At 32.7% G+C, this 16,119-nt stretch overlaps 1 protein-coding gene across 1 annotated transcript; it reads right to left on the reverse strand.

The window, feature by feature from the left end:
* Positions 1 to 1,826: 1,826 nt before the first annotated feature.
* LOC139494779 (uncharacterized) lies at positions 1,827 to 11,209 on the reverse strand. Its single transcript, XM_071282972.1, has 4 exons — positions 11,102 to 11,209; positions 5,889 to 6,177; positions 4,282 to 4,350; positions 1,827 to 1,959 (listed from the first exon to the last, which is right to left on the reverse strand). The coding sequence occupies exons 2-4, from the start codon at positions 6,175 to 6,177 to the stop codon at positions 1,919 to 1,921; spliced, it is 399 nt and encodes a 132-aa protein (XP_071139073.1). The 5' UTR covers positions 11,102 to 11,209; the 3' UTR covers positions 1,827 to 1,918.
* Between the last annotated feature and the right edge of the window lie 4,910 nt (positions 11,210 to 16,119).

Raw genomic sequence — 16,119 nt, forward strand, 5'->3', positions numbered from 1 at the left:
CACCGTAGACAACATAGAAAATTAAGAGCGTAAAATACAAATCTTTATTTCAAATTGATACATATTATAAAAATGAGTTGTCTTCCTTTCAACTTTGTTTACGACAGAAGTTGCTATATACCATTTCCGATTTAACAAGAAGCGTCTACGAAAGATAACTCTACTCTGAACCTGTATTTCAATTTTTTAATAATATTGTAGTCAACCCTGCTTGAGATACAACATGCATAAAGCAAAAACCTGCGTCATAAGACCAGTAAATGTAGGTTCCTCTGTAGTGCATTTTATATTGATTTAACCTGTATTGAAAGACCACCTGACTTAAGAGACCACTTTTTTTATTGTTCTTATGTGGTCTTTTAAGAAAGGTTCAATGTGTTTCCTTTATGTCTCGACTTTCAAAAAACCTCTGAAATGTGAATTTACACTCACCTTGTATTTACAGCCCCTCTTGTCATTTTATCATTGTGGAACATCAGCATGAACATCCTCGAACGGTAATATTTCACGATTTTCAGAAAACCCTGTCACATAAATCAGAACCATATGGCGTATAAGAATTACAGTTCTGGTACCTTTGATAACAATTTACACCACTGGGTCAATGCCACTGCTGGTGAATGTTAGAGCTCATTAGTCAGCACTTCGGTGTTGACATGAATATCAATTATATTGTAATTGTAAAACAATCCTGTTTACAAAACGTTTTATTTGTCGAAAAAACTAAGGATTTTCTTAGTTCAGGCATAGATCACCTTGGTTGTATTTGGCACAACTGTTTGGAATTTAGGGTCCCATATGCTCTTCAATTTTGTACTTGTTTGGCTTTCTAACTATTTTGATGTGAGTGTCACTGATGAGTCTTATGCAGACGAAACGCGCGTATGGCGTATTAAATTATAATCTCGGTACCTTTGATATAAGCTACTTGAAATAATCATGGATTCCTTGGGGAATACGCTTATAAGATTAACTTGAATTCGACACTTTGTCAGAATGGCATAAAAAATCAGGTTTCTGATAAAATGTCGAATTTGATGGTTACAGAAATGTGTGAATGATCGACCAAGATTCGTTTTAGGGAAGAAAGAAGCTGTGAAATGTCTATCCTATCTTAGTTATAAATACGTTGTTGTCGCTTGATGTTCGGGGTGAACCAAGGCACCGTGTCGAGACCGTATTTTGACTTGTTATAATTTACCATTCAAACAGGAAAACCAACGGTCTAATCTATATAAAAACGAGAAACACGATGAACCACATCAACTAACAACAACTACTGTTTTAACACCTTTTTCACTATGTAGATATGTTTTTCTTGTTTTTATTTTGTCATTTTATCAGTCTGGATAAGGTCGGAGGGAAGTTCTTCATTTCGTAATACATTTTTATTAAAGCTATTTTTTTTCTCATCTCTTATTTATTTATCTTGTCCATTATTATGAATACCTTATAAAACAACAACCCCTTTTTATCTTTCCTATATTTCTGTTGTTCTCCATTTTCATTGGTTCTATGGCTTTCTTATCTATTATGTAAGCCTCTTTAGAACATCGTATATTGCTTGGAAATTACCCGTATTCTCGTTTTGTACAAATGACCGGTTTTGCTAGCTATTAAAGTAGGTTTAAACCACATTTTTAATATAAGAAAATACATGTGTACCTATACCAAGTCAGGAATATGACAGTTTTCATCCATTCGTTTTAAGTGTTTGATCTTCTGATTTTGCCATTTGAATAGGGACCACCCCGTTTTGATTTTTCCTTGAAGTTCGGTATTCTTGTGAGTTTACCTTATTACTCGTACATATAAATAAGTTAAGATTGCAGATGAATATTTATTTATATTAGCATAATAAAAAACACACGTTGGGTACACATAATACATCTTTTAGCACACACAATTTAGCCGGCTCCTAGGGTGCTAGGGTAACAAGAACGGTAACTCCAGGAGGAGCTGAAATAGAAAAAAAACACAAATATATCTTGCATTTAATTTAAAATACTGTATAGCGGGTAATGTTTGCTGGTGCAAAATTTCGCGATTTTCATTTAATTAACGTATACAAAATATTTTTGCGGAGTCAAGACTTTTATAAAATACAATTGCATGTGTTTTCTTTAATTGTGTTATATCCGCGTAATAAGCGATTATATACACTCCGTGAAAATAACCCGCTAAAGGTGTTATACCACCAAATCATGAAACGTCACATCCGGTTGTATAGGTCAGCAGAAAATAATCCCTTGAATTTAACAGTTGTAGGTAATTAATCCTACATTTTATTGCAGTAAAACATTTCTGTTTCATAAACATGTCTTGGGTATTTCAAATTACTATTATTTTTTTTTATTTGGGGTTTCTATAGAATATTTTGTAAACTTGATGCTACATTGTTTCTAAACCTTGTAGACAGGTAAGATAAGTGGAAAAATTTAATTGGTTAACTTCCAGTGATGTTTTTTTTAGTTGAATGCACTGACATGTTATGTGAATTTTTTTCTATAGTACTGGACAGGATAAAACCTTACTCATGCCAAGTATTTCTTTATTTGAAACGAAAGTAACTTCTTTTTTTGAAAAGAGCAAATTTAACAAAGACTAGTAGGGAAAAATCAATAGTGGTATTACACCTAAACGGTATATATTTTGTCATATTGTTTTAAATTATTTAGATATAGTTCTTGTCAGATTAATACATTCATTCCAATGTCTAGTTCTCCTTTAAAGGAGTAAACAACCGGGAGTGAAATCAGGTGCTCCGGAAAGATAAGCATTTCCTGCACCGTATACGGACCCTTTTCACTCGAAAAACTGTATCGGATCGTCACTACTCGTACAAACCAATCAAACCTCACATTTAGTGTTTCATAATGACATTCCAGGAGGTAGATCTATATTAAGAGAAATAACTCTTAAAATCATCAGTACGTTTGTGTTAGCCGTTCTCGTCAATATATTCCAAGCTTCTAGGATACATAGATTAGTTCTTATCTGCTTGTCCATGCTTAAAATACATTAATAACACCTGACTTTTACAAACGCATAACAATTTTAAGAGTTATCTTCCTCGACCAAAGTCTACTCCCTTAATGTAAAGTAACCATTGATATAAATAAAATACACAGTTGACAACCTCTTCAAATCAATCCTTTGAGTTTGTTTTACATTGCGCCAAAAAATTTGAAATTTGGACTACTTTTGTAAGCTATCAATTAATTCTGATACTTTTTTGTCTCAGCAGGTGAAAACTATCATTTTTGGCCGGATATTCGGAATCTTCTGGTTTTAATCCTGTAGTGCGATTAAAAAAATCTTCACTGCTCCTACTTTTCTTGTCATTATTTTATTGCATATAGTAACTATATTTGGAAATGCTATAAAATCCTTGTTTTATAATATATATTTTAAAGAGAAATAGTAGTTATGTCAAATGTATGAAAAATCTAAAGAGGATTATTTCCCGCCAAACTTTAAATGGCTTATATCTCGAAAACAATCACACAAACTCTATATGTTTATCTGCTTTATTGATGCACTATCAATTTATAACAGTATTTTTTTTTAAAGCTTTTTATTTTGAAACAAAGTAGCGAATAAGACTACCCCGAATTTTCTTGTTGCGTTGAAGGCCAATTGACGACCGAGTGCCGTTGTCTTATGTTTGGTTGGGTTGTTGTCTCATCGACACACTCCCCTTTTCCGTTCTCTTTTGTATAACCCTTTTCAGAAAAAAAAACTGCACCTAAATTCAACGTCAAGTATGCTAGCTTTAAAACGTTATTGTAATAAGGAAATGATATAAACTATGTTTAATTTACGGTCATATTTGACAACTTCATGATTTCGATCATGTTAGATAAACAAAAATAGGAGGCATCACCCATGGTAATTTACTGAGTAAGACAACGGGATCACAAAAGCTAACCGAAAACGTTGATGATGATGATTGCAACGACCACGACGATGATGATGATGTTAATGACATGTCACTTTACTCGGACATTATTTTGCCGACCAGTCTTTTGCTCTTACTCCTACATGCCACGTGCTTGGCGGAGAAGCACCAAGTACCAAATTGTAAGTCTTTGGTTTGACCCGACAATATTTCATTGTTCGTACCCCAAAATGAAAATAACGTCACGACATTGCTTGAATGTCCATTGTTTTGGACGTTTTCAACCAATCACGATGTTTCGGTGTACATTTTTGAAAATATTACCCAGAATGCATCAGATTCTGAAACGGCGAATTGGACTAGGTAAGTTGAATACATACTTGTTGTAGCTTGAGTTGTAGCTGGTGTAGTTGTTATTGGAAAAGGTAATGGAATATGGAATATAATACCTACAATAAAAATACTGAATTTTAATGTGCGTTTTGTTGTGCGTTTACTGTCCTACATTGGCTAGAGGGATAGGGGGAGGGTTGAGATCTCATGTTTAACCAGCCCCATTTTTTAGCCTGTCCCAAGTCAGGAGTCTCTGGCCTTTGTTTGTCTAGTATTATTTTTAATTTTAGTTTCTTGTGTATAATTTGGAGTTGAGTATGACGTTCATTACCACTGAACTAGTATATATATCTGTTTAGGGGCAAACTGCAGGACACCTTCTCGCTACATTGAAGACCTATTAATGACCTTCTGCTGTTGTCTGTTCTATAAATGAAGAAAAAAATTATAAGTTTTATGCGTATTGATTTGTATTAAAACAAATATCAATTACTATAGCGAATACATATTCAAAACGTGTTTATTGCAATTAAAATAGCGAAGGAACATTAAGCATTATTAAAAACCAATTGTTCAGAGAACTATTGAAGGTCCACTTCTTACGATTTATTTTGATATGAAAATATTACAATTCGCTTTAAAATGCTCATTGTTTGCTAATTCCAAAAATATATTGTTTCTATACAGTTCTGTTTGAAACAAGGGAGGTAATTTGTTACTTACGGTAAAAAAAAATACTTCCGGTACTATTTGATAGTTTATTTGGCACTGCCATCAATAATATATTTTTCTTTTATACGTTTATACTTTTACATAATTTAAGTACAAAAATAGTCACTTCCGGTTTATCCAGTTTGCTCTTCCAAAGCCATATGGCTTGTCACCTAACGGACAAAGTCCTATGGCTTTATGATGTATAAATATGAATTTGAAGCAAAGGTCTAGCAGGTCAAATTTACCTATGACCTTGAACTCAATTTCAAGGCCATAAACCAAGGACCTAAAATTCAAAGACCCTAGGGTTAATGAGTTATGTCACTATACGCATAATTTAAAATATGAGAGGGGCGAAAACTCATCTTTTGTCTACGCACCCTTTCAAGCAAAAGTCATTAGTTACGACATGTCGCAAATCATGCAAATGACAATTATATAAAAACATGTCATCAATATCTTCTACGGTTTATGAAAAAAGTGAGAATAAGCCAAAACCAAAATTTTTAATATGACCTTGACTTTGACCTTTGACCAAGAACTAGTTTAACTTTTTTAGACCAAGGATTTAAAGTAACAGATAACAATTGGTCTAGATATTAAAGGAAATGTGCAAATTTTGAGAGTAGTATATAATTAATGTGTAAGACATTTCATGTTGATATAGAAAAGTATGTGTTTTATCCTACTTACGGCAAAATATTTTCCACAAAAAAGAACACATTATTGTTGTACGATTAATATTTTGTTTCAACTTTGTCACATCAGGGAAGATAACTCAGATAAAGTATATTTTATGATAGAAAGTGTTTTTTTTAGTTATAGTTATCAAATAATCAAATAATCATGAAATATTTAGATTGGTAATCAAATAATCATTATAAAATCGACCAAGTAATCACATAATCAAAAAAACCATAAAAAAATCAGTTGTACTTACATATAATCAATAACAACCAGGGCAGGAACGGTCCAAAAGGCCTAGGTTCATCGTTGACTTGTACGATTCGACTTTCATCGGAACGGTCTCGTAATATGGGTACCGGAACCGGTCTAGGTACAGGTATAGGCAATAGCCTGCCACCTGGTGGGACGAAGAACGGTGATCCTGGTGGTCGAAAACCTAATCCCGGTGGTGGTGGAAAAACCTGACAGCTAACATAAACCGGACCATGTTGTAATCCAATAACAACCGTTATGACAAGGATGGTCAGCTTTAAATACCCCATCTACAAATAAAGAAATACATAGGTCTTTCTATCCACCATTTTCTACATTTGAAAATGTTTGTTCCAAGTCAGGAATATGACAGTTGTTGTCAATTCGTTTGATGTGTTTTATGATTTGATTTTGCCATTTGATTAGGGACTTTCCAATTTTCTGTAGATAATGTTTGTATGCCTCTATTTTAAATTCAAACATTATCTACAGCAAATTGGCAAGTCTTAGAAACTGAAGAAAAAAAGTATAATTTTGTCAACCAATAAAGACCGTGATTACAAGGGTGGTCAGTTTGAAATACGCCATATACTAACAAAGAAATACATAAATTAGGCCTTTCTTCAATGAATTTCAAAATCAATACATTTAAAATAGATGTTGACGAACAACTTCTATAGGAATTGTGTTTAAAATTTCGACTCTAAGCTACTAAGTAAAAAATGGTATAGTTTTGTCACCAAATCTTGATTTGTTTGATAAGATGAAGGAATGACAAACTAATTATGTCTGAAATACCCAAAAATGAAAATAAGGTCACGTCATTGGTTGAATTTCCATTGTTTATGACGTTTTTAACCAATCACGACGTTTTGGTGTTCACTTTTGAAAATATTACCCAGAATGCATGAGATTCTGAAACGGCGAATTGAAAACTGTCATTTATTACGTTCAGGATGTTCGCTACTTTGTTCCAAATAATAACCTTTTAAAAAGAGTGTATCAATTTGAAAGTAAAAAATCAACGAACATAAAAAACGAAAAAAAGTATAAGTCTGTGTGCTTGATTCCGATATACAAAATGGTTTTAAATATCAACTTTATCATAAAACATCAAAAAGGTCACAATCTGGTTCGAAAATAAGTATATTTCAAAAGTCTTAATCCTAAAGAAATTACACATATGAAAGTACATGATATTCTCCATAGTAAGTACATTATGGATCTTTTGTCAAAAATATGATGATTTTGTGCAATTGTTAGACATAAAAGCTTTAGAAACACCTTGGCCGCCACCTACGATCCAAAATGTGTTATAACCAGAAGATTCCAATTTTGATATAGAATTCATCAATATTAAAAAAATTGGATCGTCGATGGCGGCCAAGGTTAATTATGCCAAAATAATTCAAATTATAGATTTTTGTTTTACCAAAATTGACCTTAAATACAAATAAATGTTAGTTTATAGATGTTCAAACTATATGTTATCTATACTATAAAACGAGAAGACCTCATTTTGTGTGTCGCTTCTCTTCTTTCCACAATAAATTAATTAACACGCCTCTGTGTCCTATAGGTACAGTGCATTGTCGCATTTGTCATCCATTCATATGATTATTCTGATTGAGTTTTTTAGGAGAATAACGAGGAAAAGGGCATCCGGATATTGTCCCGTCATTGGACGAAATTTTAAGTCAGATTAGACTTCCGGTTTGCGCTTTTCCGTAAACTTTGAACATACATGAGTCATACATTTACTACGAATAAAGTGTATTTTCAGAATTCTATCTGCTAATAGCCTATCATTTTCAAGTTTACTATCCACGGCGGTCACAGAGTTTATTAAATAGAGAGGGTCTGTATACTATATCGATGACCACCATGGATCGATTAGCAAACTTAGAATTGAAAGTAAATACACTTTATTTATATAGTAATGAATGTTCATAATAGACATATAAGCGCTTAAATTATTCATGTCAACATTTGATACCTTTTCTGAAATTCTCCAGTCATTAAATCTTTTATAAAATTTATTGATTACAATGTTACATGTTGAGACAACTCTCCAGAAGAGACCAAAATGACACAGACATTAACAATTATAAGTCACCGAACAGCCTTCAACAACGAGCAAAGCCCATACCACATAAGGTTACCGTACGGCCTTCAACAACGAGCAAAGCCCATACCGCATACTCAGCTTTAAAATGCCCCGAAATGACAATGTAAAACAATTCAAACGAAAAAACTAGCGGCCTTATTTATGTACAACAAATGAATGAAAAACAAATATATAACACATAAACAAACGAAAACCACTGAATTACAGGCTCCTTACTTAAATGTTTATAACATACTAAATGTATATTGATAGAAAACCAAAAATTGGGATTTTTTTAAATAAAGGAGGAGGGATAAAAAAAACATTTTCCTGTCCCCAATAAACTATGACTCATGATACTTTTGCTGAAATTCTCCAGTCATTCAATATTTTACAAAATTCTTCCAACGACACTTTACACAGGGGCGTATCCAGCTATTTTAAAAAGGGAGGAGTGTCCAACTATATGCTCCCACTCAAATGCATTGATCGTCCAAAAAAGGGGGGTCCAACCCCCGGAACCCCTCCCCGCCCCCTGTATTGGCCGCCGCCAATGCTTTACATACTTTAAACTACGCTCTGAATGCCCGCGATTTCGCGGGTGTGTTCTTGTAAAGTTATGAAAAGATAGGCAGGGGTAAGCGGGATTTTTCTTAATGGCACTTCATAGTTAAAACAAAAAGACTCCGAATATTTGACATAAATTCAAAAACAAGAGGGGGGAAAATCCTTATATAACGAAGAATATAACAAGTATATTTAGTATATTTTTGTTTTTAAAACCAATCTAATCAAGAAAGTTTCGTTCACCAGAACAATCATATATTGCATAGTTGTGATACATTAAAAACAATATACCATCCATGTTCAAAATGGTGTAAATTGAATATTTATAAATTAATTGAAAAACGCAGATTAGGAAATGATTCTTATTGGTCGACCATTTGGTCTTTTATCAACTGGGGGAGTTGGCAGGATGATTCTTTTTGAAAAAAATGATTTTGACACGTTGCAAGTCTGCGCTTCACTGCACGGCTGTATCATCCGAGTGCTCCTAAACAGGAGGGAATTACGAAAGAAGAAGAAGTACGCATTTGATGTCTGCGTTTTGTTGGGTAAAAACAATCATCCCACAATATCAAATGATCGTCACCTTTCATAATTGAAATTGTTTTATTTTTTTGTTCTATTAATTATATAGATGTCATTAAAACTTGAACTTAAAAGTTAGTTACATCGGGGTATGATAGTAGATATATATTGAGTTAAGAGAGTTTTTAAAACCCCTAAAACTGAACAGAAAGTCAAATTCCTTATGCAAATTGACAATCATATAAAACATTATCGAGTTGTTTTGTATTAATAAGATACGATAGTATAGTTTATTCTCATAAAACCATGCAAATACAAAGGTTACAGAGAAGTTAAAAAATTATATAATAACATAAAAATAAAAATGAAAGAACAATTAAATACCGTTGCAAATGAGAAACATTTTTTCTTAATTGCAGCAAACACTGTTTCCTTAATATGCGAGGTAAATTCTATAAAAAAAACTTTAATAATTTGGAAGTTAATGCAAATTGAAAAAAATCTCTCCAAAGGAGTAGGTCCGGTAAGGACCGATTTTGGCCTCAAATTTCAGGTTCATCTGACGAAAGATTTTGACCACTTTTTAAACACTTGAGTGTCTATTTCATTTAAAACAATTAGTTTATGGAAAGATTTTAACTGATTTAGTTATTAAAAACGATCCGATTCAAGCTCAAATATGAAAAATCTACCAAATATGCCGAAAAATGTCACTTTTCAGATGGTTTTTGTCAAAAATGAAAGTGGCCGCATCCGTGTTCATTCTCAACCTTTATATATGTTATGTATTATCATAAAATACAACTTATATTTCAATATTAAGGATGAACACGAATGCGGCCACTTTCGTTTTACACGAAAACCGTCTAAAAATTAACTAAAATGCTAGAATTGTGAAGATTTCAGTAATTTAGCATGATTTTATGGTGCTAGTACCCGATATATGTCCATTGTTAAGTCAAAAACAGCCCATATTTATGTAGCAGAAGCATTCCACTGTCCAATAAATAACTAAAAGTTTACATTTTAACAACTTTGTAAAACTGCTATATTTTGGGGCCAAAAAGGGGTCTTATTTGACCTACTCCTCTATACAAAAACAGGAACAAAAGTATGATTTTTTTTACAAAACAGTCGTAACAACTAAGGTTAAAAACGGTATTGTCCATAACACAGTACAATCTCAATAATACTGAACTCCCAGGAAATTCAAATTGGAAAGTCCCAAATCAAACGAAAAAATCAAATGATAAAAGATATCAAACGAATGATTTCATTGCCTTGTTTTTTTGGTTTTGTTGCTGATATTTTTTTTTACAGTAAGCAAAAGTGTAGTTAAGAATTTGACACTTCTTTCTATGGACAAACTTAGGACAGCCAATCATGCTCCCCTTGTCAACAAATTGACACTTCGGAAGAACCTTTATGATACCCAACTAGTTTAATTTTTATGTCACTATTACCATACAGATTTTAACAAAATTTCCTATTACAATAAGTATATGTTTAACAAAATATATTTTTTTTAATTTTTAATTTTCTGAAACTGTTGTCTATATTTTTAAGGTTATTAAAATTAGATTAGGAATTGTGTGTTGTTAAATTACATCAAAACAAAGTGAAAAACGCGAAGAAAAATAAATAGTTCCATGCCTTTACTACATTACATAATTATATCAAAAACAATCTTCTTAAAGAGGGGCTAAAGATACCAGAAGGACAGTCAAATTCATAGATCGAAAATAAACTGAAAACAGTACGGCTAAAAATTTAAAAAAAAACAAAACAAACAAATAATATTACACAGACAAAACTCATTTATAAACAAAACTATAAATTAATTTGGGTATAAAGAAAAAGAATTTAATTTCAATTCATGTATTTTTTAATTAGTTGGGTTTTTTTTGGATTTCTTTCGGTATGTTATCATTTAATAAGTCGCCATACAAATTTTGTAGACTAAAATTCGATCGGCAAAATTTAAATTGCATAATTGAGAATTACATTTGACTTACCTGTGATGTCTGCGGTTTCCCTGTCTAGGTAAATATATATTCATGGTACTTATATATACTGTAAAGAGGAAGTTAAGCCTGCAGGACGTACATGTATGGCAGCACCTAAGAATCATGCAGTGGGTGATACATTGATAGTGGCTGCTTTGGGCTTTATATGTTCTATGTTGAAAGAAAACTCAAAAAGATAAAAGAAACACATTTGTTGTACATTTGGTAACTATGGTTACAATGGCACCATAACAACCCTTTAATTTAAGTCATAAACCTCAATTAAATTTTGTTTTTCAACTTAGATTTTCTTATATTCAACTGCTAATTATTTTTGATATAACAAATATATATTATCATAGCTCCACATTTTTCTAAACGTTTAAGTTGACAAACATAAGTTGCAACTATGGCAACTCTTGTTTTCATGGCAACCATATGATGCAGTTTTTCATTTTCTTTAAAAGTGTGAAAATAACGTTTTTCCAATTCTATTTTCTTCTAAGAACAGAGTGCTATGAAAAAACCTGTTGATTGGTATTTGTTCATTGGACCTTTGTCTATGACATACAAAACATAATCGTATGTAGCTTTGTATGTTTAACCCCGCCGCATTTTTGCGCCTGTCCCAAGTCAGGAGCCTCTGGCCTTTGTTAGTCTTGTATTATTCTAATTTTAGTTTCTTGTGTACAATTTGGAAATTAGTATGGCGTTCATTATCACTGGACTAGTATATATTTGTTTAGGGGCCAGTTGAAGGACGCCTCCGGGTGCGGGAATTTCTCGCTACATTGAAGACCTGTTGGTGACCCTCTGCTGTTGTTTTTTATTTGGTCGGGTTGTTGTCTCTTTGAAACATTCCCCTTTTCCATTCTCAATTTTATCCTTTATTCTATTGGGGAAAAACATTCGTTGTCTCTTTTTTTCTTTTTTTTTTGGATGATATTTTTTTTTACAGTAAGCTACTTTATTTTCATGATTTGATAGCACAATTCATTTACTTTTATAATGATAAAACATTTAATCACGTATTTCATTTCTGTATTTTTTTCCATTAAGTATCATTTAATTATTAAAAAAAAGAAATTAAATTTTTTTAAATATAAATTTGGTTGTCTTTTGTTTGTTTATAAACCTTATGGTAATTGAAAAACAGATCAAAACACAAAACTTAACATGAATCATGAAAATGAGGCCAATATAAGATCAAAACTACGAGACTGACACATATCCTTCACAATCATATCATACAACATATACATATGACCTACTGTTTGTAGTACAGTATCTGAGAAACAGACCTAATCACCTTACTGAAGTCTTGATCACTGATCCATGAAAGGAGGTCAAGGTCATTTGAACCCTCCCTGACAGGAATTTAGGCATTATAAGGAGCCCACATATACGACAAGAATGTACCCAACGTACACAAATGCCCCACTCGCACTATCATTTTTGCGATTTTCAGTTAATCTCTATCTTTAATAATATTGAAGATAATAACCAGAAACTGTAATTTTTCCTTAAAATTACCTTTTCAGAGGCAGAAACTCAACAAGGGGTTGTCTGATGCGTCTGACAATTTAATGGCAAATAGATCTTAGCCTGGATTATTTTTTCCTTTATATCAGGTTTGCTCTAAATGCTTTACATTCAGAGAGACAAGACAAAAACTGCATTTTACCACCATATTCATTTTTTTAGCCACGGCAGTCATCTATATTTTTTATTAAAAAATTCCATCGGTCTTTTATAGGAAAAAATCGGACCAGAAAACCTGTTCTTAACGGACTTCCGTATGTTTATGGTGGGGCCTGGTTATCTGTTTTGAGTGATGTCGCGATTCACGCGTTTGAAACATGGCTGAACTGGAACTAAAATTATCGTTTTGTCGTACTTTCCGATACTTATAGAGACAAACTACTCAGCAACAAGAATTATAAAATTGATGAAAACTTTATTTTGTATTTATATACTGCGAATTTGCACATAAATGAATGGCAGTGAATTATCGTTATCGTTGTGACTTGTCTTCACTCTTTCCTATACAAAAAGTACAATAACTCGAGCTTGCTCCACGAAATAAATGTAACAGTTACAATTATTCCATTCATTTGATGTGTTTGAGCTGTTAATTTTGCCATTTGATAAAGGACTTTCCGTTTTGAAATTTCCTTTGAGATCGATTTTTTTTATTTTACGTTTCACCTGCTGGCCTACAGACGTCAATTAGAACTTACAAGCAAAAGTGTTTTGCACTGACGAAAAACAGATGGCCTTGGAGAGAAACCAGTACAAACTGTCTTTAAGGGCATCAACGCAACACACTTGACTTTAATAATAATAATAAGTCTATATTAAATTTGTGCGTGTTATTTTTACTTTCTATATGTATAAAATTTAGAAAGGAAAGGGGGAATGATCAAAACGACAACAATCCGACCATAGAGCAGACAACAGCCGAATGCCACCAATGGGTCTTCAATGTAGCAAGAAACTCCCGCACCCGGAGGCGTCCTTCAGCTGGCCCCTTAAAAGATATGTATATTAGTTCTGTGATAATGGACGTCATATAAACTCCGAATTATACACTTATTTCTTATTATGTATTTTTCATTTCTGACGATTTTTTTCATAGTTGCTGCTGAAAGATGCACCAAGGGAACACTATCTTCTATCAATGGCGATAATTCGCCGTCACAGAATCTAATGCATCCTGGGTAATATTATTCAAAGTATACACCAAAACGTCCTGATTGGTTAAAAATGACATAAACAAAGGAAATTTAACCAATAACGTGATGTTATTTCATTTCGGGGGTACGAAAAATGAAATCATCCATGATTCTTAATATTTTGAATCTAAGGTTAAAGATTTCCCATTTCATTTAGTGGTTATTTGACGATTTAGGCTATTGACTTTTTTTCAAACATACTTGATTCCAAAACTTTCATTTTTTAACCACAATTTAAGTATTTTTTCCCCAATCTATCAAATAGGGAAATTTAAGGGGAAACAATATTTTATAAATAATGTAAGTGATTTTTGAGCTGACGTTTCCCTCCAGAATTTAAAGTTCATCAGCAGTAATATCGGATAAGTGATTTCAGATTTAAAAATAATAACAAAAAATAACAACAAACGCACCGTTCAACTTGTCCGAAGCGCTTTTACTTTCAGTTTTATCTTGTATCATACTGCTATTCATTCTCTTACAGTTTTCTGTAAAATTAAGTTTAATAATACATTGAAACATTATTGATTTAAGTGGTTACTAAATGATTTTCTAATGCTGTCAATCGAATAGCAAACTAAATACAAAATGTTGAATATTATCCTTAAAAAAACATGCCATCAATTATACTTAACTATACAAAGAGCAATTTCGTGATTGAAAACAAAAGTCTGAAAATGTCATAATTGATACAAATAACCATAAATAAAAGGGATACACGTTCACCTATCATACATGAATTTCTTACTTATCTATCATTCATTTTGGTAAATCTTTAACCTTAGATTCAAAATATTAAGAATCATGGATGATTTCATTTTTCGTACCCCCAAAATGAAATAACATCACGTTATTGGTTAAATTCCTTTGTTTATGTCATTTTTAACCAATCAGGACGTTTTGGTGTATACTTTGAATAATATTACCCAGGATGCATTAGATTCTGTAACGGCGAATTCCTTAGATGGAATATAACCGAGCAGTTAAAAACGATAAAAATATGGATATCCTCTGCATACCAGTGTTTCCTTGCTATGCAATTAAATTTCATACACTATTTACACCACTGGGTCGATGCCACTGCTGGAGGACGTTTCGTCCCCGAGGGTATCACCAGCCCAGTAGTCAACACTTCGGTGCTGACATGAATATCAACAATGTGGTCATTTTTATAAATTTCCTGTTTACAAAACTTTGAATTTTTCGAAAAACTAAGGATTTTCTTATCCCAGACATAGATTACCTTAACCGTATTTGGCGCAACTGTTGGAAATTTGGATCCTCAATGCTCTTCAACTTTGTACTTGTTTGGCTTTATAAATATTTTGATATGAGCGTCACTGATGAGTCTTATGTAGACGAAACGCGCGTCTGGCGTACTAAATTACAATCCTGGTACCTTTGATAACTATCATAAATCATTTTGACAAGTGTTTCGCTTAGAACATCAATGATACAAATTAAACAGTCAATACATGTTGAGTGGTCTAGAGTTTATGACATAAGGCAAAGCGGTTGATAATGTAATGTATCAAAGGTGTGAGTTCAAACCCCGTTGGGAGACATACAGATCTGATTATAAATACTGTTTGTCTTAATTTTAAGATTTATATGAGCTTGCATCCCAGCGAGGGAAGAACAAAATGTGTTTCTTGTAATTTGAAGATTTAATATCATTGTGCTGATAAAAGAGTATGCTATGTGTATTCAGTCGTGTACATATTTAGCTAATCTACAATCAATGCCATCGTCAAGCCTAAGTAGTTATCAAAGATACCATACTTATAATTTAATACGCCAGACGCGCGTTTCGTCTACATAAGACTCACCAGTGACGCTCAGATCAAAATATTTATAAAGCTACAGAAGTTCAAAGTTGGAGAGCATTGCGGATCTAAAATTACAAACAGTTAGGCCAACAACGGCTAAGGTAATCTATGCCTAAGATATGAAAATCCTTAGTAATTTACAAAATCCATAATTTTGTAAACAAGACATTCATAAAAAAGACCATATGATTGATATTCATGTCAAAAGTGAAGTGCTGACTACTGGGCTGGTGATACCATAGGGGACGAAACGTCCACCAGCAGTGGCATCGATTCAGTGGTGCAAATAGTTAGCAAAGGTACCAGGCTTATAATATATCATGTACTGTGTTTCAAAACTTAGTCACAAAAAGCTGAATTATTAGATCAATCTAGTTGGCCGTGTGGTCTAGAACGATGGACACAGTGCAGGCGGTGTAACCACTTTATCATTTAATGAATGGCTATTATCTATTTTGAATTT

The sequence above is a fragment of the Mytilus edulis genome, chromosome 11 (assembly GCF_963676685.1).
Source record: "Mytilus edulis chromosome 11, xbMytEdul2.2, whole genome shotgun sequence".
NCBI lineage: Eukaryota > Metazoa > Mollusca > Bivalvia > Mytilida > Mytilidae > Mytilus > Mytilus edulis.